The 25382-nt window shown below is 41.2% G+C and overlaps 1 protein-coding gene across 2 annotated transcripts in view; it reads right to left on the reverse strand.

The window, feature by feature from the left end:
• Positions 1 to 25382, reverse strand: part of ATOSB (atos homolog B) — a 257983-nt gene that overhangs the window by 16137 nt on the left and 216464 nt on the right. For both annotated transcript variants that reach the window (XM_053701014.1, XM_053701013.1), the window contains exons 6-8: positions 17674 to 17832; positions 16517 to 16585; positions 8709 to 8929 (exon numbers count right to left, since the gene is read on the reverse strand). In XM_053701014.1, coding sequence (XP_053556989.1) covers positions 8709 to 8929; positions 16517 to 16585; positions 17674 to 17832 — 449 coding nt within the window. The remainder of the gene's footprint in view (positions 1 to 8708; positions 8930 to 16516; positions 16586 to 17673; positions 17833 to 25382) is intronic.

The raw sequence follows: 25382 nt of genomic DNA on the forward strand, positions 1-25382 counted from the left end.
TCACATCAGGTTCAGCCTGTTGAGAAATGTTCCCTGAATCAGTAATTTCTCCCTCAGACAAAACCTCCCTGGCCCCCTCAGATTGGGTTAGGGGCCCTTCAGAGATATTAATATCAGCGTCGTCATGCTCTTCAGTAACTAAAACAGAGCAGCCACGCTTACGCTGACAAGGGTTCATTTTGGCTAAAATGTTTTTGACAGAATTATCCATTACAGCCGTTAATTGTTGCATAGTAAGGAGTATTGGCGCGCTAGATGTACTAGGGGCCTCCTGAGTGGGCAAGACTCGTGTAGACGAAGGAGGGAATGATGCAGTACCATGCTTACTCCCCTCACTTGAGGAATCATCTTGGGCATCATTGTCATTATCACATAAATCACATTTATTTAAATGAATAGGAATTCTGGCTTCCCCACATTCAGAACACAATCTATCTGGTAGTTCAGACATGTTAAACAGGCATAAACTTGATAAGAAAGTACAAAAAACGTTTTAAAATAAAACCGTTACTGTCACTTTAAATTTTAAACTGAACACACTTTATTACTGCAATTGCGAAAAAACATGAAGGAATTGTTCAAAATTCACCAAATTTTCACCACAGTGTCATAAAGCCTTAAAAGTATTGCACACCAAATTTGGAAGCTTTAACCCTTAAAATAACGGAACCGGAGCCGTTTTAAAACTTTAACCCCTTTACAGTCCCTGGTATCTGCTTTGCTGAGACCCAACCAAACCCAAAGGGGAATACGATACCAAATGACGCCTTCAGAAAGTCTTTTCTAAGTATCAGAGCTCCTCTCACATGCGACTGCATGCCATGCCTCTCAAAAACAAGTGCGCCACACCGGCGCGAAAATGAGGCTCTGCTTATGCTTTGGGAAAGCCCCTAAGAAATAAGGTGTCTAATACAGTGCCTGCCGATATTATTATATCAAAATACCCAGATAAAATGATTCCTCAAGGCTAAATATGTGTTAATAATGAATCGATTTAGCCCAGAAAAGTCTACAGTCTTAATAAGCCCTTGTGAAGCCCTTATTTACGATCGTAATAAACATGGCTTACCGGATCCCATAGGGAAAATGACAGCTTCCAGCATTACATCGTCTTGTTAGAATGTGTCATACCTCAAGCAGCAAGAGACTGCACACTGTTCCCCCAACTGAAGTTAATTGCTCTCAACAGTCCTGTGTGGAACAGCCATGGATTTTAGTTACGGTTGCTAAAATCATTTTCCTCATACAAACAGAAATCTTCATCTCTTTTCTGTTTCTGAGTAAATAGTACATACCAGCACTATTTCAAAATAACAAACTCTTGATTGAATAATAAAAAACTACAGTTAAACACTAAAAAACTCTAAGCCATCTCCGTGGAGATGTTGCCTGTACAACGGCAAAGAGAATGACTGGGGTAGGCGGAGCCTAGGAGGGATCATGTGACCAGCTTTGCTGGGCTCTTTGCCATTTCCTGTTGGGGAAGAGAATATCCCACAAGTAAGGATGACGCCGTGGACCGGACACACCTATGTTGGAGAAATATAATGTTTTGAAAAAAGAATATTATGCTTTCCTGCAGATTAGGAGCTATATAGCCCAAATGATTAGATCACATAGACTGGAGTGGGGAGCCCCTGAGATCCCTAACGGGATTAAACTTTACAAGGCAGGGCGTTGAACAATATCCTACTGGTATGGATCCCTGTTGATCAAGCTAGGGCAAAAGAATCTCAAGAATCTTAAAGATAATCTAACAAAATATTTTCCAAATATAACTGAACAAGACATCACAAAGAGTATTAGATTATCAGTGACTGCGACGACCAACATAAAGTTGCCACAAATGTAAACTAGAACTAGCAAATATTATACATTGTATGTGGTTATGCCCTAGAGTTAGGCAATATTGGAACAAAGTAAATTACTGGTTAAATAAACATTTACAAAATAAAATACGTATCACATTGTTTTTTTTTACTCCCTGTCCATTTTGTTGCCGGGGAACGACTTCTGATAAACTTTACTATCCTGGCGGCTCGTAATCTATTACTACGTGAGTGGAAATCTGTCAAGGTTCTTAGTATAAGTGAACTATCTAATTTCCTGAAATTACAAATGGCCATCGAATCAAATGATCTTAAACTAAACTCTGACCGACACTGTAGAGCTTTCTTTGCCAAGTGGAAAAATCTCATCTTTGCTTGGCCTGTAGCCTTACAATACCAATTTATTGAACCTTATAGAAATTCTCCCACTTTCATATCATAGGAGACCTGAGTAGGGAAGATAAGCCGATGTTCTAGCCCTTCAGACTTGAAGGATCCAGCAGGGAGGGGTTGAGGTTTTTTTTTGTCCCCCCCCGTGATGTACGAACTTATATTTTGTTTGCCTCTCTTTTCATGACCCAGTGGATACGTTCCCATTATATAATGGCTAATCTTGAATGGAAGAATGTGAAAATAACTATGTAGAACTACTAATTTGTTTCTTTGTTTTTTTTTAAAAAAATACTTTTTTTGTATGGTAATTTTTCAAGGTAAATGTAATACATTTGATAGTTTTTTTTCACATAGTTTGGTGTTGTATGAACGCATATTATTCTCTTTGAAAACCCAATAAAAAAAAAACAGTACCTACTAATATCCTGTAGGCTATGTGAGTGAAGGTACTTACCTGGCAGACACCCATAAGACTATGTACCTACTGATAGCCTGTAGGCTATGTGAATGAAGGTACTTACCTGACAGACACCCGTAAGACTATGTACCTACTGATAGCCTGTAGGCTATGTGAGTGGTTACAAAAACTTCCACAGAAGGATTAGTATTTACACAGCCAAGTACTTCTATGCCCCTCTTTTCAAAGTTTAACCTTATGACGGGATTGATGGGGTAAAAAATAAAACTTCCAACGAACAATCTGGAGCACCTCAATCCTTCACCTTCCTGCTATATAGCTCCTCCCCTAACTGCCATTACCAGTCATTCGACCGAAAACATGCAGAGAAAGGAAAACCATAGGGTGCAGTGGTGACTGTAGTTCAAATTAAAAAATTACCTGCCTTAAAGTGACAGGGCGGGCCGTGGACTGGATACACTACAAGAGAAATAAATTTATCAGGTAAGCATAAATTATGTTTTCTCTTGTTAAGTGTATCCAGTCCACGGATCATCCATTACTTATGGGATACCAATACCAAAGCTAAAGTACACGGATGATGGGAGGGACAAGGCAGGTACTTAAACGGAAGTTACCACTGCCTGTAAAAAACCCTTTCTCCCAAAAATAGCCTCCGAAGAAGCAAGGTATCAAATTTGTTAAATTTGAAAAAGTATGAAACGCAGACCAAGACTCCGTCTTGTAATCTGTTCAACAGAAGCCACATTTAAAAAAAAGCCCAAGTGAAAACCACAGCTCTAGTAGAATGAGCTGTAATCCCTTCAGGAGGCTGCTGTCCAGCAGTCTCATAAGCTAAATGAATTATGCTTTTTAACCAAAAAGACAGAGAGGTTGCTGAAGTCCTTTGACCTCTCCTCTGTCCAGAATAGACAACAAACAAGGTGAATGTTTGATGAAAATCTGTAGTAGCTTGTAAGTAAAACTTTAAAACACGAACCACGTCCAAATTGTGTAATAGACGTTCCTTCTTTGAAGAAGGATTAGGATACAAGAATGGAACAACAATCTCTTGAGTGATATTCTTGTTAGATTCCACCTTAGGTAAAAACCCAGGTTGGTACACAGGACTACCTTATCCGTACGGAGAACCAGATAAGGAGAATCACATTGCAACGCAGATAACTCGGAGACTCTATGAGCCGAGGAAATAGCTACCAAAAAGGAACTTTCCAAGATAGAAGTTTGATATCTATGGAATGAAAAGGTTCAAATGGAACTCCTTGAAGAACCTTAAGAACCAGCTTTAAGCTCCATGGCGGAGCAACATTTTTAACCACAGGCTTGGTTCTAACCAAAGCCTGACCAAATGCCTGAACGTCTAGAATACCTGCCAGACGCTTGTGCAAAAGAATAGACAGAGTAGAAATCTGTCCTTTTAAAGAACTAGCTGACAACCCTTTTCTCAAAATCATCTTGGAGAAAAGATAATATCCTGGGAATCCAGACTTTACTCCATGAGTAACCCTTGGATTCATAACAATAAGATATTTACACCATATCTTATGTTAAATTTTCCTAGAGACAGGCTTTTATGCCTGTATTAAGGTATCAATTACTGACTCGGAGAAGCCATGCTTTGATAGCATCAAGCGTTCTGTCTCCAGGCAGTCCATCTCAGATTAGTTATATTGGATGGTTGAAAAGACCCTGAGGTAGAGGGTCCTGTCTCAGAAGCAGAGACCGTGGTGGAAAGGATGACATGTCCACCAGATCTGCATACCAGGTCCTGCGTGGCCACGCAGGCGCTGTCAAAAGCACCAAAGCACTCTCCTGCTTGATCTTGTGCAAACCCCTCCGGAGGGAATTCCCACTCCCCCGGATGAAAAGTCTGACGACTTAGAAAATCTGCCTCCCAGTTCTCAACACCTGGGATAGGGATAGCTTTTAGACAAGAGCGAGTCTCTGTCCAGTGAATTATTTTAAGACTTCTAACATTGCTAGGGAACTTCTGTTCCCCCTTGATGGTTGATGTAAGCCACAGTCGTGATATTGTCCGACTGAAATATGATGTACCTCAGAGTTGCTAACTGAGGCCAAGTCTGAAGAGCATGGAATATCGCTCCCAGTTCCAGAATATTCATTAGAAGGAGGGTCTCCTCCTGAGTCCACTATCCCTGAGCCTTCAGGGAGTTCCAGACTGTATCCCAACCTAAAAGGCTGGCATCTGTTGTAACAATTGTCCCATCTGACCTGCGGAAGGTCATACCCTTGGACAGATGGACCCGAGATAGTCACCAGAGAAGAGAATCTCTGGTTTCTTGGTCCGGATTTAACAGGAGAACAAATCTGTGTAATCCCCGTTCCTCTGGCTGAGCATGCATAGTTGCAGTGGTCTGAAATGTAGGCGTGCAAACGGTACTATGTCCCTTGCCGCTACCATTAAGCCAATTACATTCATGTACTGAGCCACCAAAGGGCGCGGATGGAATGAAGAACACGGCAGAAATTTAGAAACTTTGACAACCTGGACTCCGTCAGGTAAATTTTAATTTCTACAAAATCTATCAGAATCCCTAGGAGGGAAACCCTTGATATTGGGGATAGAGAACTCTTTCCTTGTTCACTTTCCACCCATGCGATCTCAGAAATGCCAGTACTACGTCCGTATGAGACTTGGCAACTTGGATGTTTGACGCCTGTATCAGGATGTCGTCTAAATAAGGGGCCACTTCTATGCCCCGCGGCCTAAGGACCGCCAAAGTGACCCCAGAACCTCCATAAAGATTCTAGGGGCTGTAGTTAACCCAAAGGAAAGAGCTACAAACTGGTAATGCCTGTCTAGAAAGGCAAACCTGAAAAACCGATGGTGATCTTTATGCATCGTAATGTGAGGATAAGCATCCTTCAAATCCATTGTAGTCCTCTATTGACTCTCCTGGATCATAGTTAAGATGGTACGAATAGTTTCCATCTTAAATGATAGAATTCTAAAGAATTTGTTTAAGATCTTTTAGATCCAAAATAGGTCTGAAGGTTTCCTTTCCTTGGGAACCACAAACCGATTTGAGGAAAACTGTGTCCCTGTTCCTCTATTGGAACTGAATGGGTCACGTACACAATGCAAGAATGTCTCTTTCTTTATCTGGTTTGCAGATAAATGTGAAAGGCAAAAACTCCCCTTTTTTGGGGGGGGAAAGCTTTGAAATCCAGAAGATATCTCTGGGGTATAATTTCCAATGCCCAGGGATCCTGGGCATCTCTTGCCCACGCCTGGGCGAAGAATGAAGTCTGCCCCCTATAGGATCCGTTACCAGATAGGGGTCCGTTCCTCATGCTGTTTTAGAGGCAGCAGCAGGCTCCTTGACCTGCTTATCTTTGTTCCAGGTCCGGTTGTCTCCAGACCGCCTTGGACTGAGCAAAAGTTCCCTCTTATTTTGCCTTAGAGGAAGTTGATGCCACACCTGCCTTGAATTTTCGAAAGGCACAAAAATTAGGCCTTTTTTGTCCCTTGATTTGGACCTGTCCTGAGGAAGGGCATGATCTTTTCCTCCAGTGATATAAGTAATAATCTCCTTCAAACTAGGCCTGAATAGGGTCTGCCCCTTGAAGGGAAGTTAAGTAGCTTATTTATTAAAGTCACGACAGCTGACCATGATATAAGCCATAGCGCTCTGCGCGCCAGTATAGTAAAAAACAGAATTCTTAGCCGTTAGTCTAGTCAAAGGAACAAAGGCATCAGAAAACAAAGGAATTGGTTAGCTTAAGTGCTCTAAGCTTGTCAAATATATTCATCCAATGGAGCCTGTAAAGCCTCATCAAGAGACTCAAACCAGAACGCTGCAGCAGCAGTGACAGGAGCAATGCGTGCAAGGGGCTGCAGGATAAAACCTTGTTGAATAAACATTTTTTATCCATTGGATCTAAAAAAGCACAACAGTCCTCGCCAGAGGTAGTGGTACGCTTAGCTAGAGTAGAAACTCTTCTCTCCACCTTAGGAACTGTCTGCCATAAGTCCCGTGTGGTGGCAACTATTAGAAAACATTCTTCTAAAAAATAGGAGGGGAAGAGAACGGCACACCTGGTCTATCCCATTCCTTATGAAAAATTTTAGTAAACCTCTTTAGGTATTGGAAAAACATCAGTACACACCGGCACTGCATATTATTTATCCAGTCTACACAATTTCTCTGGCACTGCGATTGTACACATTCATTCAGAGCAGCTAAAGCCTCCCTGAGCAACAAGTGGAGGTTCTCAAGCATAAATTTTAAATGTAGAAATATCAGAATCAGGTTAAATCATCTTCCCTGAGTCACAAATATCACCCACAGACTAAGCATATTGTGAGGTAGTATCAGACATGGTTCTTAAAGCGTCTGTATGCTCTGTATCTACCCCCAGAGCTGTTTTGCTTTCCTTTAATTTCAGGTAGTCTGACTAATACTGCTGCCAGTGTATTATACACAACCTTTGCCATGTCTTGTAAAATAAACGCTATGGGCGCCATTGATATACTTGGCGCCATTTGAGCGTGAGTCCCTGGAGCGGGAGTCAAAGGGTCTGACACGTGGGGAGAGTTAGTCGGCATAACTTCCCCCTCGACAGAATCCTCTGGTAAAATAAACGCTATGGGTGCCCTTGATGTACTTGGCGCCATTTGAGCGTGAGTCCCTAAAGCGGGAGTCAAAGGGTCTGACACGTGGGGAGAGTTAGTCGGCATAACTTCCCCCTCGACAGAATCCTCTGGTGATAATGTTTTTAAATACAAAAAATGATCTTTATTGTTTAACATGAAATCAGTACATCTGGTACACATTCTAAAATGGGGTTCCACCATGGCTTTAAACATAATAAACACAGAGCCTCCTCTATGTTAGACATGTTAGAACTAATAAAGAGACTAGTAAGCTTGGAAAACACTTTAAATCAAGTTAACAAGCAAATATAACAAACGTTACTGTGCCTTTAAGAGAAACAAATTTTGTCAAAATTTGAAAAACAGTGAAAAAAGGCAGTAAATCAAACGAAATTTTTACAGTACATGTAATAAGTTAACAGAGCATTGCACCCACTTGCAAATGGATGATTAACCCCTTAATGCAAAAAACAGATAAAAAAAAAAAACAACAACATTTTTTTAAACAGACACAACAAAACTGCCACAGCTGAGCTGTGGATTACTTTCCCTATAACTGTTTCTATGCAAAATTTAAGCCAGCCATGTGGAAAAATTAGGCCCCAATAAGTTTTATCACCAAACATATGTTAAAAAACGATTAAACATGCCAGCAAACGTTTTAAAACACATTCTTATAAGAGTATGTATGTCTATTAATAAGCCTGATCCAGTCGCTATCACTGCATTTAAGGCTTTACTTACATTACTTCGGTATCAGCAGTATTTTCTTAGTCAATTCCATTCCTTAGAAAAATATATTACTGCACATACCTTAGCATATATCTCTATCAATCAGCCTGGTACCAGTCGCTTTCACTGCATTTAAAGGCTGTACTTACATTACTTCGGTATCAGCAGTATTTTCTTAGTCAATTCCATTCCTTAGAAAAATATTTTACTGCACATACCTTATTTGCAGGAAAACCTGCACGCCATTCCCCCTCTGAAGTACCTTACTCCTCAGAATGTGTGAGAACAGCAACTGGATCTTAGTTACGTCTGCTAAGATCATAGAAAAAACGCAGGCAGATTCTTCTTCCAAATACTGCCTGAGATAAACAGCACACTCCGGTGCCATTTAAAAATAACAAACTTTTGATTGAAGAAATAAACTAAGTATAAAAAACCACAGAGTCTCACGACCTCCTATCTATGTTGAGACTTGCAAGAGAATGACTGGTAATGGCAGTTAGGGGAGGAGCTATATAGCAGCTTTGCTGTGGGTGGACTCTTGCAACTTCCTGTTGGGAAGGAGAATATATCCCATAAGTAATGGATGATCCGTGGACTGGATACACTTAACAAGAGAAATCAGCCTTAAGTTACTAATGCAACACCCAAATACCATCTGACTTTTTTCCCAGCATTTAACTATTTCATAAGAGTGCAGCCACGTTCTTTACTGTACCTCAGGTGCATGAGGTAGCAGAGTATCCTCTTGGCTTTCTCTGATGTTACGGTGGCTGCTCTCCCTGCAGCATCCTGAACCTGCTCTCCACCTTCCTCCTCCTGAACTGGCACCAGAAAGATACGATGACGCAAAAAGGTCATGTAGTTTAGTGGCATGTCTTTGAAATCGTATGTTACAAGAAACATCTTCACCACAGTCTTGTTGGGATTAAATAAGGTCTGAGGAGAAAGAAATTTGATGGAAAACAAAGGAAACATGAAGGACATTCTAGAGAAAATAAATAAATATATATATACTGGTGTGCAATAAAAATGGAACTCAGGGAATCAACAATCCTACACATTTTAATTATGGTCGCTAAACATTTAAAAAAAATAGAATATATGATGATGCCATACAAATCTCTCTTCTCCTGTTATCTCTCCGTATTTATTCATCCAGGTCACCAACTGTCTCTCTGCAATTTCCTCCTGGATGTCTTCATGTCTTCATACTACCACCAGCTCAATCTTTCTACTACACCCTACACCAGATAGCTCTCTTACTGTGGTTAACTCTGTATTTAAAACGTCAACTCATGTCGACTGTCTTTGGGCCACAATGGAGTCTGAACTCTCCTTCACTTCACATATACAAGTGTTTACCAAACCCTGCCATGCTCCTCTACAGATTCTCTCTAGAATTCACCAATTTCTTACAAGACACCACCAAAATATTAACTCACTCATTAACATCACTCACTCGTTTTGACCTGGATTGACAACTGCGACCTACACCTAAATGGCCTTTCCCATCACCTGCCTCTAACCCCTACAACCTATCATGAATTCCACATTAGGGACTGGCAGAGCGGAGTAGCCAAACGGACAATTGGTATGCTTTAGAATCCAATTGTAAACCTACAAAGCTCTCAAAAACCTTACACTCTAGTATAGTTCCTCACTTGTGTCCAAAAGCTTCTCAAACCTCCCCTTTTTTAAACTTCTGACCTATGTTTGTCTTCTCCCATAACTAATCAATACCCTTTCCCACCTCCAGCACTTCTCCCATGCTGCTCCTGCTCTATGGAACTCACTGCCCCACTCTGTCATACTGTCTCTCACTTTACTTTGGTTCAGGTGCTCTTCACCTCCTTAGAGAGGCCTTTTCTCTGAAAATTCTTCCTTGTCCTAACCAGTAAAATAAACCTTGAACTGCTTCACCTCACTGCTGAAACAAATATCCATGTGGCAAGTAACTCCATACCTTATATCTCCAAACTGTAGACTATAATGTTCTTCAAGGCAGGACCCCCCCCCCCCCCATATGTATTAATTTGTTTTCTTTACTTTTTCATACCAGTATTTCTTTTACAATGAATAAGTGTCAACTAATACCTCTACTCATGTGCCCAGTGGAATTTGGTTGCACTAAATAATAACATACAGACCCCTCCTCTCTGTCTCCTCAAATTTCTTTTTGAAATGAATACACAGTTGGTGACAAACTTTTATGTTTTGTCCACCATATGAACTAGGAAAATCACGGGTTGTAAGTAACATAGATCATGGAAAGAGAAAAAAAAGTTTAAGCTTAAAAAACAATTCAAGGGTAGATCATTTAATGAATGAAGTGCAAATTATGTTTACATTTTTATTTCTATAAGAAACTGAATTATGCTTAGTTAATGCTTATTTGGAATGGTCATCTAATACAGTTATAGAACCACAAAGGTCTCACTATAAATAAAATAAAAACTCACTAAACAAAAAACAAACAAAAAACATAATTTATGCTTACCTGATAAATTTATTTCTCTTGTAGTGTATCCAGTCCACGGATCATCCATTACTTATGGAATATATTCTCCTTCCCAACAGGAAGCTGCAAGAGTCCACCCACAGCAAAGCTGCTATATAGCTCCTCCCCTAACTGCCATATTCAGTCATTCGACCGAAAACATGCAGAGAAAGGAAAAACCATAGGGTGCAGTGGTGACTGTAGTTCAAATGAAAAAATTACCTGCCTTAAAGTGACAGGGCGGGCCGTGGACTGGATACACTACAAGAGAAATAAATTTATCAGGTAAGCATAAATTATGTTTTCTCTTGTTAAGTGTATCCAGTCCACGGATCATCCATTACTTATGGAATACCAATACCAAAGCTAAAGTACACGGATGATGGGAGGGACAAGGCAGGTACTTAAACGGAAGTTACCACTGCCTGTAAAAAACCCTTTCTCCCAAAAATAGCCTCCGAAGAAGCAAGGTATCAAATTTGTTAAATTTGAAAAGTATGAAGCGCAGACCAAGACTCCGTCTTGTAAATCTGTTCAACAGAAGCCACATTTAAAAAAGGCCCAAGTGAAAACCACAGCTCTAGTAGAATGAGCTGTAATCCCTTCAGGAGGCTGCTGTCCAGCAGTCTCATAAGCTAAATTAATTATGCTTTTTAACCAAAAAAGACAGAGAGGCTGCTGAAGTCTTTTGACCTCTCCTCTGTCCAGAATAGACAACAAACAAGGTGAACGTTTGATGAAAACTGTAGTAGCTTGTAAGAAAAACTTTAAAGCACAAACCATGTCCAATATTGTGTAATAGACGTTCCTTCTTTGAGGAAGGATTAGGATACAAGCATGGAACAACTATCTCTTGAGTGATGTACTTGTTAGATACCACCTTAGGAAAAAACCCAGGTTGGTACGCAGGACTACCTTATCCGTACGAAGGACCAGATAAGGAGAAACACATTGTAACACAGATAACTTGGAGACTCTACGAGTCGAGGAATTAGCTACCCAAAAGGAACTTTCCAAGATAAAGATTGATATCTATGGAACAAAAAAGGTTCAAACGGAACTTCTTGAAGAACCTTAAGAATCAGGTTTAAGCTCCATGGCGGAGCAACAGTTTTAAACACAGGCTTGGATCTAACCAAAGCCTGACCAAATGCCTGAACGTCTAGAATACCTGCCAGACGCTTGTGCAAAAAAATAGACAGAGTAAAAATCTGTCCCCTTTTAAGGAATTAGCTGACAACCCTTTTCTCAAAAACATCTTGGAGAAAAGATAATATCCTGGGAATCCAGACTTTACTCCATGAGTAACCCTTGGATTCATAACAATCAGATATTTACACCATATCTATGTTCAATTTTCCTAGAGACAGGCTTTCATGTCTGTATTAAGGTATCAATGACTGACTCGGAGAAGCCATGCTTTGATAACATCAAGCGTTCAGTCTCCAGGCAGTCCATCTCAGATTGATTCTATTTAGATGGTTGAAAGGACCCTGAGGTAGAGGGACCTGTCTCAGAAGCAGAGACTGTGATGGAAAGGATGACATGTCCACCAGATCTGCATACCAGGTCCTGCGTGGCTACGCAGGCGCTGTCAAAAACACCAAAGCCCTCTCCTGCTTGGTCTTGACCTCCGGAGGAAATCCCACTCCCCCGGAAGAAAAGTCTGACGACTTAGAAAATCCACCTCCCAGTTCTCAACACCTGGGATATGGATAGCTGATAGACAAGAGTGAGTCTCTGTCCAGTGAATTATTGTAAGACTTCTAACATCGCTAGGGAACTTCTGTTCCCCCTTGATGGCTGATGTAAGCCACAGTCGTGTATATTGTCCGACTGAGTATGATGTACCTCAGAGTTGCTAACTGAGGCCAAGTCTGAAGAGCATGGAATATCACTCCCAGAATAGTTATTAGAAGGAGGGTCTCCTCCTAAGTCCACTATCCCTGAGCCTTCAGGGAGTTCCAGACTGCATCCCAACCTAAAAGGCTGGCATCTATTGTAACAATTGTCCCATCTGACCTGCGGAAGGTCATACCCTTGGACAGATGGACCGACATAGTCACCAGAGAAGAGAATCTCTGGTCTCTTGGTCCAGGTTTAACAGGGGGACAAATCTGTGTAATCCCCGTTCCTCTGACTGAGCATGCATAGTTGCAGCGGTCTGAAATGTAGACGTGCAAACGGTACTATGTCCCTTGCCGCTACCATTAAGCCGATTTCATTCATGTACTGAGCCACCGAAGGGCGCGGATGGGATGAAAAAAAAAAAAAACACGGCAGAAATTTAGAAACTTTGACAACCTGGACTCCGTCAGGTAAATTTTCATTTCTACAGAATCTATCAGAGTCCCTAGGAGGGAAACCCTTGAGATTGGGGATAGAGAACTCTTTCCTTGTTCACTTTCCACCCATGTGATCTCAGAAATGCCAGTACTACGTCCGTATGAGACTGGGCAATTTGGATGTTTGACGCCTGTATCAGGATGTCGTCTAAATAAGAGGCCACTTCTATGCCCCGACCGCCAAAGCGACCCCAGAACCTCCATAAAGATTCTTGGGGCTGTAGATATCCCAAAGGAAAGAGCTACAAACTGGTAATGCCTGTCTAGAAAGGCAAACCTGAAAAACGATGGTGATCTTTATGCATCACAATGTGAGGATAAGCATCCATTGTAGTCCTCTATTGACTCTCCTGGATCATAGTTAAGATGGTACGAATAGTTTCCATCTTAAATGACGGAATTCTGAGGAATTTGTTTAAAATCTTTAGATCCAAAATAGGTCTGAAGGTTCCCTCTCCTTGGGAACCACAAACAGATTTGAGTAAAAACTCTGTCCCTGTTCCTCTCTTGGAACTGGATGGATCTCGTACACAATGTAAGAATGCCTCCTTCTTTATCTGGTTTGCAGATAATTGTGAAAGGCGAAATCTCCCCTTTTTTGGGGGGGGAATCTTTGAAATCCAGAAGATATCTCTGGGATATAAATTCCAATGCCTAGGGATCCTGGGCATCTCTTGCCCACGCCTGGGCGAAGAATGAAAGTCTGCCCCCTATAGGATCCGTTACCGGATAGGGGTCCGTTCCTTCATGCTGCCTTAGAGGCAGCAGCAGGCTCCTTGGCCTGCTTATCTTTGTTCCAGGTCCGATTGTCTCCAGACCGCCTTGGACTGAGCAAAAATTCCCTCTTGTTTTGCCTTAGAGGAAGAGGATGCCACACCTGCCCTGAAGTTTTTAAAAGGCACGGAAATTAGACTTTTTTTTTTTTTTTTTTTTGGCCCTTGATTTGGACCTATCCTGAGGAAGGGCATGACCTTTTCCTCCAGTGATATAAGCAATAATCTCCTTCAAACCAGGCCCGAATAGGGTCTGCCCCTTGAAGGGAAGTTAAGTAGCTTATTTATTAAAGTCACGACAGCTGACCATGATATAAGCCATAGCGCTCTGCGCGCCAGTATAGTAAAGAACAGAATTCTTACCCGTTAGTCTAGTCAAATGAACAAGGCATCAGAAAACAAAGGAATTGGCTAGCATAAGCTTGTCAAATATATTCATCCAATGGAGTCGCTTAACTGTAAAGCCTCATCAAGAGACTCAACCCAGAACGCCGCAGCAGCAGTGACAGAAGCAATGTATGCAAGGGGCTGCAGGATAAAACCCTGTTGAATAAACATTTTTTATCCATTGGATCTAAAAAGCACAACTGTCCTCGTCAGAGGTAGTGGTACGCTTAGCTAGAGTAGAAACTCTTCTCTCCACCTTAGGAACTGTCTGCCAGAAGTCCCGTGTGGTGGTAACTATTAGAAAACATTCTTCTAAAAAATAGGAGGGGAAGAGAACGGCACACCTGGTCTATCCCATTCCTTATTAAAAAATTTTTAGTAAACCTCTTTAGGTATTGGAAAAACATCAGTACACACCGGCACTGCATATTATTTATCCAGTCTACACAATTTCTCTGGCCCTGTGATTGTACACATTCATTCAGAGCAGCCAAAGCCTCCCTGAGCAACAAGTGGAGGTTCTCAAGCATAAATTTTAAATGTAGAAATATCAGAATCAGTTTAAATCATCTTCCCTGAGTCAAAAAAAAATAATCACCCACAGACTAAGCATATTGTGAGGTAGTATCATACATGGTTCTAAAAGCGTCTGTATGCTCTGTATCTACCCCCAGAGCTAACTGCTTTCCTTTAATTTCAGGTAGTCTGACTAATACTGCTGCCAGAATATTATTCACCACCTTTGCCATGTCTTGTAAAATAAACGCTATGGGCGCCCTTGATGTACTTGGCGCCATTTGAGCGTGAGTCCCTGAAGCGGGAGTCGAAGGGTCTGACACGTGGGGAGAGTTAGTCGGCATAACTTTCCCCTCGACAGAATCCCCTGGTAAAAGAAACGCTATGGGTGCCCTTGATGTACTTGGCGCCATTTGAGCGTGAGTCCCTAAAGCGGGAGTCAAAAGGTCTGACACGTGGGGAGAGTTAGTCGGCATAACTACCCCCACGACAGAATCCTCTGGTGATAATGTTTTTAAAGACAAAAAATGATCTTTATTGTTTAACATGAAATCAGTACATCTGGTACACATTCTAAGATGGGGTTCCACCATGGCTTTAAAACATAATGAACACAGAGCTTCCTCTATGTCAGACATGTTAGAACAGACTAATAATGAGACTAGTAAGCTTGGAAAACACTTTAAATCAAGTTAACAAGCAAATATATAAAACGTTACTGTGCCTTTAAGAGAAACAAATTTTGTCAAAATTTGAAAAACAGTGAAAAAAAAGGCAGTAAAACAAACGAAATTTTTACAGTACATGTAATAAGGTAACAGAGCATTGCACCCACTTGCAAATGGATGATTAACCCCTTAATGCAAAAAACAGATAAAAAAAAAACGACATAGACGTTTTTAAAAACAGACACAACAAACTGCCACAGCCAACAGTGGGAAGCTTCAGTTAACTGTTTCTATGCAAAATTTAAGCCAGCCATGTGGAAAAAACTTAGGCCCCAATAAGTTTTATCACCAAACATATGTTAAAAAACGATTAAACATGCCAGCAAACGTTTTAAAACACATTTTTACAAGAGTATGTCTCTCTATTAATAAGCCTGATACCAGTCGCTATCGCTGCATTTAAGGCTTTACTTACATTACTTCGGTATCAGCAGTATTTTCTTAGTCAATTCCATTCCTAGAAAAATATTTTACTGCACATACCTTATCTGCAGGAAAACCTGCACGCCATTCCCCCTCTGAAGTACCTCACTCCTCAGAATGTGTGAGAACAGCAAATGGATCTTAGTTACGTCTGCTAAGATCATAGAAAAACGCAGGCAGATTCTTCTTCCAAATACTGCCTGAGATAAACAGCACACTCCGGTGCCATTTAAAAATAACAAACTTTTGATTGAAGAATAAACTAAGTAGAAAGCACCACAGACTCTCACGACCTCCTATCTATGTTGAGGCTTGCAAGAGAATGACTGAATATGGCAGTTAGGGGAGGAGCTATATAGCAGCTTTGCTGTGGGTGGACTCTTGCAGCTTCCTGTTGGGAAGGAGAATATATTCCATAAGTAATGGATGATCCGTGGACTGGATACACTTAACAAGAGAAAAGGACAGTGTTCAAATGTAAACAGCAACTACAAGCTCAAAGACTTGGCGTAGCAGTAAAGAGGTTAAAATATTTAGGCTATTGATTTGAATATGATTCCTAAAATTAAACTAACGTGAAAATAGCCTGTGAAAACTTTATCATCTGCCCATCATGCTAATATCTATGTCTTCTGGCAACGCTTATAGAAATCAGAGTAAACTTGGTGTGTCATCAATGTTCGTCCAAACTAAAGTCAAAGAAATATACTGTAGGACATACTGCAGATAAGAAGCATTTGGACCAGTTCATTTTTCAAATGGATGGTGCAATTTCTCTGGGCCTTCTGGACTTCCCTGCCTCAACAATGCATATTCCACTCAAAGCCAGAGCTCTCTTTGTTATTCAAACTTACCACTTGAATGGTTCCTGTGCTGGGGACACTGTATCCCTTCTTACCAACGGCATCGAGATCAATCATTCCCTTCATGAATAGTAAAAGATGTAAGTAAGGAGAAATGAACTTTTGCATAGCTATAATAATATAGTAATCTTTATTCACAGAATGACGACACAGAGAAATTCAATGAGGGAAAGGATTGGGCCTCCATGTGCAGTCAGAGGATTAATACAAATACTAAAGGTTACCTAAGTATTTTTTAAGTATATTATAATAAAACACCTTGAATAATTCAATACTGTTGGACAAGTATCAAAGCTTAAACTAGCATAAACAATGAGAAAAATAAAAGTCCAAAAACTTTACTAGCAAACAATAGATTAAAAAAAACAAAAACGGAAAAGCAGTAGTTAATGGTTTGTGAACTATTTTCATAGCAGCCTAATATCACACAGGGTCTTAAAGAAAAGGTTATAGACAAAGGTTGGGCTTCAAGCTGGTTAGAACTGTATTTACTACATCAGTGAATCACAGCATACAGGTAATATTCTGACCAACCCATCAGCCATTTTCCTGTGAATCGGTTTCTTGTTCCACTCACAAACAGATGTAAAGTCTTAAGCTATTGTCATATTCCTGAGATTGGTTGCACATATAATGTTACTACTTCTATAGATAATATAAACTTAATTTCTCCTAAAAGACTACACCTACAGCCACAAACGAGAACGTTAAATAAAATGGTTGGTCTCTGCTACTTTCTCTTATGGTCTAGTAAACCCATATTTATGTTAAATTGGCTTCTTATCCAAAAAAACACCAGGCAGTTTCACATGACACTTCAATACCAGGTACATCAAGTAGCAGGATGTTGTGAAAATGAGTAAGTTATGAACATTTTAAATAAAAAGGGTGTTATTAAGAGGAAGTATAACATACATTTTTAGTATATAGTGAGGTCTTTTAATGTCACCTTAATAAATTACAGCCTGATTATATAATTAGTGATCATTTATCCAAACAGCAGTGTTCTATCACAGCTAGCAGCAAACTGAGGTCATATTAGCTGACATAGAAGGTAGATAACATATACCCTATATGTCCCCAAATGGGCACATTACCTACATCACAAGGACTCTAGAAACAAAGATCACATGGTATAAGTTACATACCAGAAAGGGTGAGGGAACACTGTGCTCAGAGATGTGAAAATAGGTGACCTCAACCGGTAAAGTGACATGCTGGGGACAGTAGGAACCGCTGGCACCGATCTCAGCCGTAAATCCTTCAATCTGTCCAGATGGTGCAAACCGGCCCCTGAGGATAGACTCCTAGAACAGATAATACACAAAATAATCACAAAGTTATCATTATTTTCTGGTATCCAAAAAGTTTTACATGACATAAAGAATATAGCGAATGCACCAAGAAGCAATGATTTACAAGCTAGGCAGGGACTCTGGGTACAGATATTACATCATATAAACTAAACATCACATATATAGATTTTATATGGATGGATCATTTTCTAAAGTTACTAGTAGATCAATGTTTCTTACTCATCCTGTGTAGTGAAAATTCCAGCCCTATATTTAATATATTTCATGCGTAAGGGCACCTGCAAATGTGAACCCTGATACTGCCCCCAAAACTGCTGCCGCCATGGTGCCCTTACATTAAAGCCCATTGTTGTTGTTTTAATGGTGCCTTATGGCTGATGCAATGCTAGAAAAATAAATGTATGAACATATAATACTTATGTATATAGGCCGTGTGCAACTCCTAACGAGCTATATAAACAAAATAACATGCGAGCAGGGAAATCATTAAGGCAAACACATTGTTCTGGTCTATAAACTGCATAGTCCTAACTGAGAAGATTATAGCTGACAATGCCACAGAACAGACACAGGTTTTGTATTATTAGAGCAGAAATAAAGAGAAGTTTGAGGTACAATATAGAGGTGAACAATAGGCAGGTGTGTATCATACTGCAGTCTTTATATGCAAAGGATTTGTACTATACGCTATTTGTTGTTTGTCTATACCAATAAGGTACCTAGTATAAACACATGCGCAGAACATTAACCAAACTGAACAATTGTACCAGGATACTAGCAGGACAGCCTACGGCAGGGGGCACGAGGACTGCTTTTATATAAGTGAGACAGGTGCCTAGGTTCTAGCTTGCAGGGTGCACCAGGAGAGGGAGGTACTGTACCAGGGTACTGACGTTGTGCACCAATAGCAGAACAGCCTACAGCAGGGGACATGAGGACTGCTTTTATATAAGTGAGAAAGGTGTCTAGGTTCTAGCTTGCAGGGTGCACCAGGAGAGGGAGGTACTGTACCAGGGTACTGACGTTGTGCACCAATAGCAGGACAGCCTACAGCAGGGGGCATGAGGACTGCTTTTATATAAGTGAGACAGGTGCCTAGATTCTAGCTTGCAGGGTGTACCAGGAGAGGGAGGTACTTACCAGGGTACTGATGTTGTGCACCAATAGCAGGACAGCCTACAGCAGGGGGCATGAGGACTGCTTTTATATAAGTGAGACAGGTGTCTAGGTTCTAGTTTGCAGGGTGCACCAGGAGAGGGAGGTACTGTACCTGGGTACTGACGTTGTGCACCAATAGCAGGACAGCCTACGGCAGGGGGGCATAAGGACTGCTTTTATATAAGTGAGACAGGTGCCTAGGTTCTAGCTTGCAGGGTGTACCAGGAGAGGGAGGTACTGTACCAGGGTACTGACGTTGTGCACCAATAGCAGGACAGCCTACAGCAGGGGGCATGAGGACTGCTTTTATATAAGTGAGACAGGTGCCTAGGTTCTAGCTTGCAGGGTGCACCAGGTGAGGGAGGTACTGTACCAGAGTACTGACGCTGTGCACCAATAGCAGGACAGCCTACAGCAGGGGGCAAGAGGACAGCTTTTATATAAGTGAGACAGGTGCCTAGGTTCTAGTTTGCAGGGTGCACCAGGAGAGGGAGGTACTTACCAGGGTACTGACGCTGTGCACCAATAGCAGGACAGCCTACAGCAGGGGGGCATAAGGACTGCTTTTATATAAGTGAGACAAGTGCCTAGGTTCTAGTTTGCAGGGTGCACCAGGAGAGGGAGGTACTTACCAGGGTACTGACGCTGTGCACCAATAGCAGGACAGCCTACAGCAGGGGGCATGAGGACTGCTTTTATATAAGTGAGACAGATGCCTAGGTTCTAGTTTGCAGGGTGCACCAGGAGAGGGAGGTACTGTACCAGGGTACTGACGTTGTGCACCAATAGCAGGACAGCCTACGGCAGGGGGGCATAAGGACTGCTTTTATATAAGTGAGACAGGTGCCTAGATTCTAGTTTGCAGGGTGCACCAGGAGAGGGAGGTACTTACCAGGGTACTGACGCTGTGCACCAATAGCAGGACAGCCTACAGCAGGGGGCAAGAGGACTGCTTTTATATAAGTGAGACAGGTGCCAAGGTTCTAGCTTGCAGGGTGCACCAAGAGAGGGAGGTACTTACCAGGGTACTGACGCTGTGCACCAATAGCAGGACAGCCTACAGCAGGGGGCATGAGGACTGCTTTTATATAAATGAGACAGGTGCCTAGGCTGTAGCTTGCAGGGTGCACCAGGAGAGGGAGGAACTGTACCAGGGTACTGACGTTGTGAACCAATAGCAGGACAGCCTACAGCAGGGGGCAAGAGGACTGCTTTTATATAAGTGAGACAGGTGCCTAGGTTCTAGTTTGCAGGGTGCACCAGGAGAGGGAGGTACCAGGGTACTGACGCTGTGCACCAATAGCAGGACAGCCTACAGCAGGGGGCATGAGGACTGCTTTTATATAAGTGAGACAGGTGTCTAGGTTCTAGCTTGCAGGGTGCATCAGGAGAGGGAGGTACTGTACCAGGGTACTGACGTTGTGCACCAATAGCAGGACAGCCTACGGCAGGGGGGCATAAGGACTGCTTTTATATAAGTGAGACAGGTGCCTAGGTTCTAGCTTGCAGTTTGTCTACTAAATGATACAAGGTGAGGTGCAATAAATCATCTCTACAGATCAAGGGACTGGTTTTGACAGTTGCACAATATATCATTCTTTAATAGTCCCTATATTTAGTTGAAAGGCGTACGCGGCTGTACACAGTATCTACACAAGACAAATGAATGAGGACAGACCAGTCTGTGTACGAGGAATAAAAACCTTTAGCGATTACCATATGGAATAAAGGTTGAAGTAAACATATAGCAAATACTAGAGAATGTGCTGTATCGGTCTATACACGGTATCAGACTATGCACATGGGACCATTACTGTGTTCTGCTGAAACAAGTAATCTGCTAGACTGCAGGAAACACTGAAAGAATTACTGATTGATGACATAGTGCCCTGACTAAGCACAAACGCATGTGAAACAGCTCACACTGAATGGCCTGTCGCTTATGTGTCCTGCTTTATTTTTAGTGTTTATTTTAACCCCTTCTCTGTCAAAATGTTGCATCTCCCTTCTGGCAGCCGAGGGGGGTTAAACGCTATTAGATTTCTTACGAGATATAGAAAGCAAATATGATCTATCAAATATATGTTAAAACAACAATAAAACTAGTTAATTAAAAGCTTTTTCCTCAGAGGAAGCGTATAGTGAAACGTGACAGTGAGCAATTAAAATAAGAAAGAAAGCCCCTGATGTTATTTTATAACTACCGATTTAATAATATATGCTCAAATCATAGGGGGATACTCTTCCCACACGGCATATGGTGAAGGGAGGGGGGAATTTTACCTGTGAAACAGCGACCGTAACAATCAGAAATCACACTCATAAAAGCTAAAGATGTATAGTATCTTAAATAACCATTACAGTACCTCTTTTTTTTCTGTTCAAGGGTAATTTATTTAAATAATTCTATTACCTATGGTATTTTGTATTTACAACAAATAGTGATGTGTTTTTAGCATTTTCAAGGGCAGCGGAAACTTACCACCGCTGTCTCTTTTTACATTCGCAAAAATAAAAGTTAAATATTAAACTAGCTATTTATTTTGTTTATAAAAATACTACCAAGCTTTTTTATGCTCGTGTGCATTCTGTTATACCTATGACATAAAAGGTTAAATTAGTTTTTGTACATATATAGTTATGTCTCTCCACTGTCTGTTTTCTTACACTTCTTTACACCTTTCACCTCACACCCCTTAATTTTTTACGACACCCCCTACTCTTCCTATACTCAGACTTGTGTTACACTTTCTGTCCATTTAACCGTCCTGTGCTTCAATATATAATCTGTAAATTCCTTAGAGTTATTTCAGAATTGCTTCAGACCTCAGGAAGAGAGGAACCCTTAAAGCTTGTCAACTTGTTATAAAAAATAGGTATTCAATCTCCAATCCATCAAGATGAGAGACTTGAGATGTTAATGATTGGAGAAAGCTTCACATCTGAACCAGATTCGCAAATCCAAGTTCTGCGGGGCCTGACTGGAGCATTCACATTAATAAAGAATGCGCTATACAATTTGAAATATGACTCTTGGAAACAGAAGTCATCAGGTCTATTTCTGGGAGATCCCTTTGTTCCACAATCTGGTAGAAAACGTCTTGAAGGAGAAAACATACCTGTGGAAAGGATTACCTACAAAGGCAATCTGTTTCCCAGTTTTTCTTCTTGAGATGCAAAATATAGAAAAAAAATTCTGTGTCCAATCGAAATACCTTTAAAAATGATTGCTAAGGAAATTTAAGTTCCCCTTAAATGATGGATATAAGCTACAGCTGTAACACTGTCTGAATGAAAACTCGGATAAGTGTCTCCATTCAGAAGAGGACAGCTCTTAACGGACTTAAACAATGCACCAAGATAATTATTGGTAACCTCACCTCCTGAGGAAACCAAACTTCTTGTGCTCTCCTGGACCCACAGACTGAACCCCAATCCTAGACACCTCCAGAAAGATAGTTTGAAAAACCAAAAGGTACATTTAAGGGATTAAAAAAAAAAAAGAGAGGGAAATAGCTCAGTTAATAACAGTGCACAAAAACAGAATTTATGCTTACCTGATAAATTTCTTTCTCTTGTGATGTATTGAGTCCACGGATTCATCCATACTTATGGGATATTCTCCTTCCCAACAGGAAGTGGCAGAGAGAGCACCCACAGTAGAGCTATCCATATAGCTCCTCCCTTAGCTCCACCCCCCAGTCATTCGACCGAAGGCTAGGAAGAAAAAGGAGAAACTATAGGGTGCAGTGGCGACTGAAGTTTTTTAAATAAAAATATACTACCTGTCTTAAATAGACAGGGCGGGCCATGGACTCGATACATCACAAGAGAAAGAAATTTATCAGGTAAGTATAAATTCTGTTTTCTCTTGTAAGATGTGTCGAGTCCACGGATTCATCCATACATATGGGATACCAATACCAAAGCTTTAGGACACGGATGAAGGGAGGGACAAGACAGGTACCTTAAACGGAAGGCACCACTGCTTGTAGAACCTTTCTCCCAAAAATAGCCCCAGAAGAAGCAAAAGTATCAAATTTGTAAAATTTGGAAAAAGTATGAAGCGAAGACCAAGTCGCCACCTTACAAATCTGTTCAACAGAAGCCTCATTTTTAAAAGCCCATGTGGAAGCCACTGCTCTAGTAGAATGAGCAGTAATTATTTCAAGAGGCTGCTGGCCAGCAGTCTCATAAGTCAAACAGATGAAGCTTTTCAGCCAAAAGGAAAGAGAGGTAGCCATAGCCTTTTGACCTCTCCGTTTACCAGAATAAACAACAAACAATGAAGATGTTTGATGGAAATCTTTAGTTGCTTGTAAGTAGAACTTTAAAGCACGAACCACATCAAGATTGTGCAACAGACGTTCCTTCTTTGATGAAGGATTAGGACACAGAGAAGGAACAAGAGTCTCCTGATTGATATTCCTATTAGAAACAACCTTAGGAAGAAACCCAGGTTTGGTACTCAAAACCACCTTATCTGCATGGAAAACTAGGTAAGGTGAGTCACACTGTAAAGCAGATAACTCAGAAACTCTTCGAGCCGAAGAGATAGCTACTAAAAACAAAACTTTCCAAGATAGAAGCTTAATATCTATGGAATGCATAGGTTCAAACGGAACCCCTTGAAGAACATTAAGAACCAAATTTAGGCTCCATGGTGGAGCAACAGGTTTAAATACAGGCTTGATTCTGACCAAGGCCTGACTAAACGCTTGAACGTCTGGGACATCTGCCAGACGTTTGTGTAAAAGAATAGATAAAGCAGATATTTGTCCTTTTAAGGAACTAACTGATAATCCCTTCTCCAATCCTTCTTGGAGAAAGGACAAAATTCTAGGAATCCTAATCTTACTCCATGAGTAACCCTTGGATTCACACCAACAAAGATATCTGCACCAAATCTTATGATAGATTTTCCTGGTGACAGGCTTTCTAGCCTGAATCAGGGTATCAATGACCGACTCAGAGAAACCACGCTTTGATAGAATCAGGCGTTCAATCTCCAAGCAGTCAGACGCAGAGAAGTTAGATTTGGATGCTTGAATGGACCTTGGATTAGAAGGTCCTGCCTCATTGGCAGAGTCCACGGTGGAACAGATGACATGTCCACCAGGTCTGCATACCAAGTCCTGCGTGGCCACGCAGGCGCTATCAGAATCACCGAAGCTCTCTCCTGCTTGATTCTGGCAACCAGACGTGGGAGGAGAGGAAACGGTGGAAATACATAAGCCAGATTGAAGGACCAGGGCACTGCTAGAGCATCTATCAGTACCGCTTGGGGATCCCTGGACCTGGACCCGTAACAAAGAAGTTTGGCGTTCTGTCGGGACGCCATCAGATCCAATTCTGGTGTGTCCCATAGCTGAGTCAGCTGGGCAAATACCTCCGGATGGAGCTCCCACTCCCCCAGATGAAAAGTCTGACGACTTAGGAAATCCGCCTCCCAGTTCTCTACCCCTGGGATATGGATTGCTGAGAGATGGCAAGAGTGATCCTCCGCCCATCGGATTATTTTTGTTACCTCCATCATCGCTAGAGAACTCTGTATTCCTCCTTGATGATTGATATAGGCTACAGTCGTGATGTTGTCCGACTGAAATCTGATGAATTTGGCTTCTTGGCCTGTTTACCTTTGTTCCAAGCCTGATTAGGTCTCCAGACTGACTTGGATTGGACAGAATTCCCCTCTTGCTTTGCTGCAGGGGAAGCTGAAGCGGGACCTTTGAAGTTCCGAAAGGAACGAAAATTATTTTGTTTGGTCCTCATCTTATTTGATTTATCCTGAGGGAGGGCATGGCCTTTCCCTCCAGTGATGTCTGAAATAATTTCTTTCAGTGTAGGCCCGAATAGTCTTTCCTTTGAAAGGGATGTTCAACAACTTAGATTTTGATGACACATCAGCAGACCAGGACTTAAAGGGATAGTCTAGGCCAAAATAAACTTTCATGATTCAGATAGAGCATGTAATTTTAAACAATTTTCCAATTTACTTTTATCACCAATTTTGCTTTGTTCTCTTGGTATTCTTAGCTGAAAGCTTAACCTAGGAGGTTGATATGCTAATTTCTTAGACCTTGAAGCCCACCTCTTTCAGATTGCATTTTAACAGTTTTTCACCACATATTTCACCACATATTTCATATAGATAACACTGTGCTCGTGCACGTAAAGTAATCTGGGAGCTGGTACTGATTGGCTAGACTGCAAGTCTGTCAAAAGAACTGAAAAAAGGGGCAGTTTGCAGAGGCTTAGATACAAGATAATCACAGAGGTAAAACATATATTAATATAACTGTGTTGGTTATGCAAAACTGGGGAATGAGTAATAAAGGGATTATCTATCTTTTAAATCAATAAAAATTCTGGTGTCGACTGTC

The sequence above is a fragment of the Bombina bombina genome, chromosome 2, assembly GCF_027579735.1.
Source record: "Bombina bombina isolate aBomBom1 chromosome 2, aBomBom1.pri, whole genome shotgun sequence".
Classification (NCBI taxonomy): domain Eukaryota; kingdom Metazoa; phylum Chordata; class Amphibia; order Anura; family Bombinatoridae; genus Bombina; species Bombina bombina.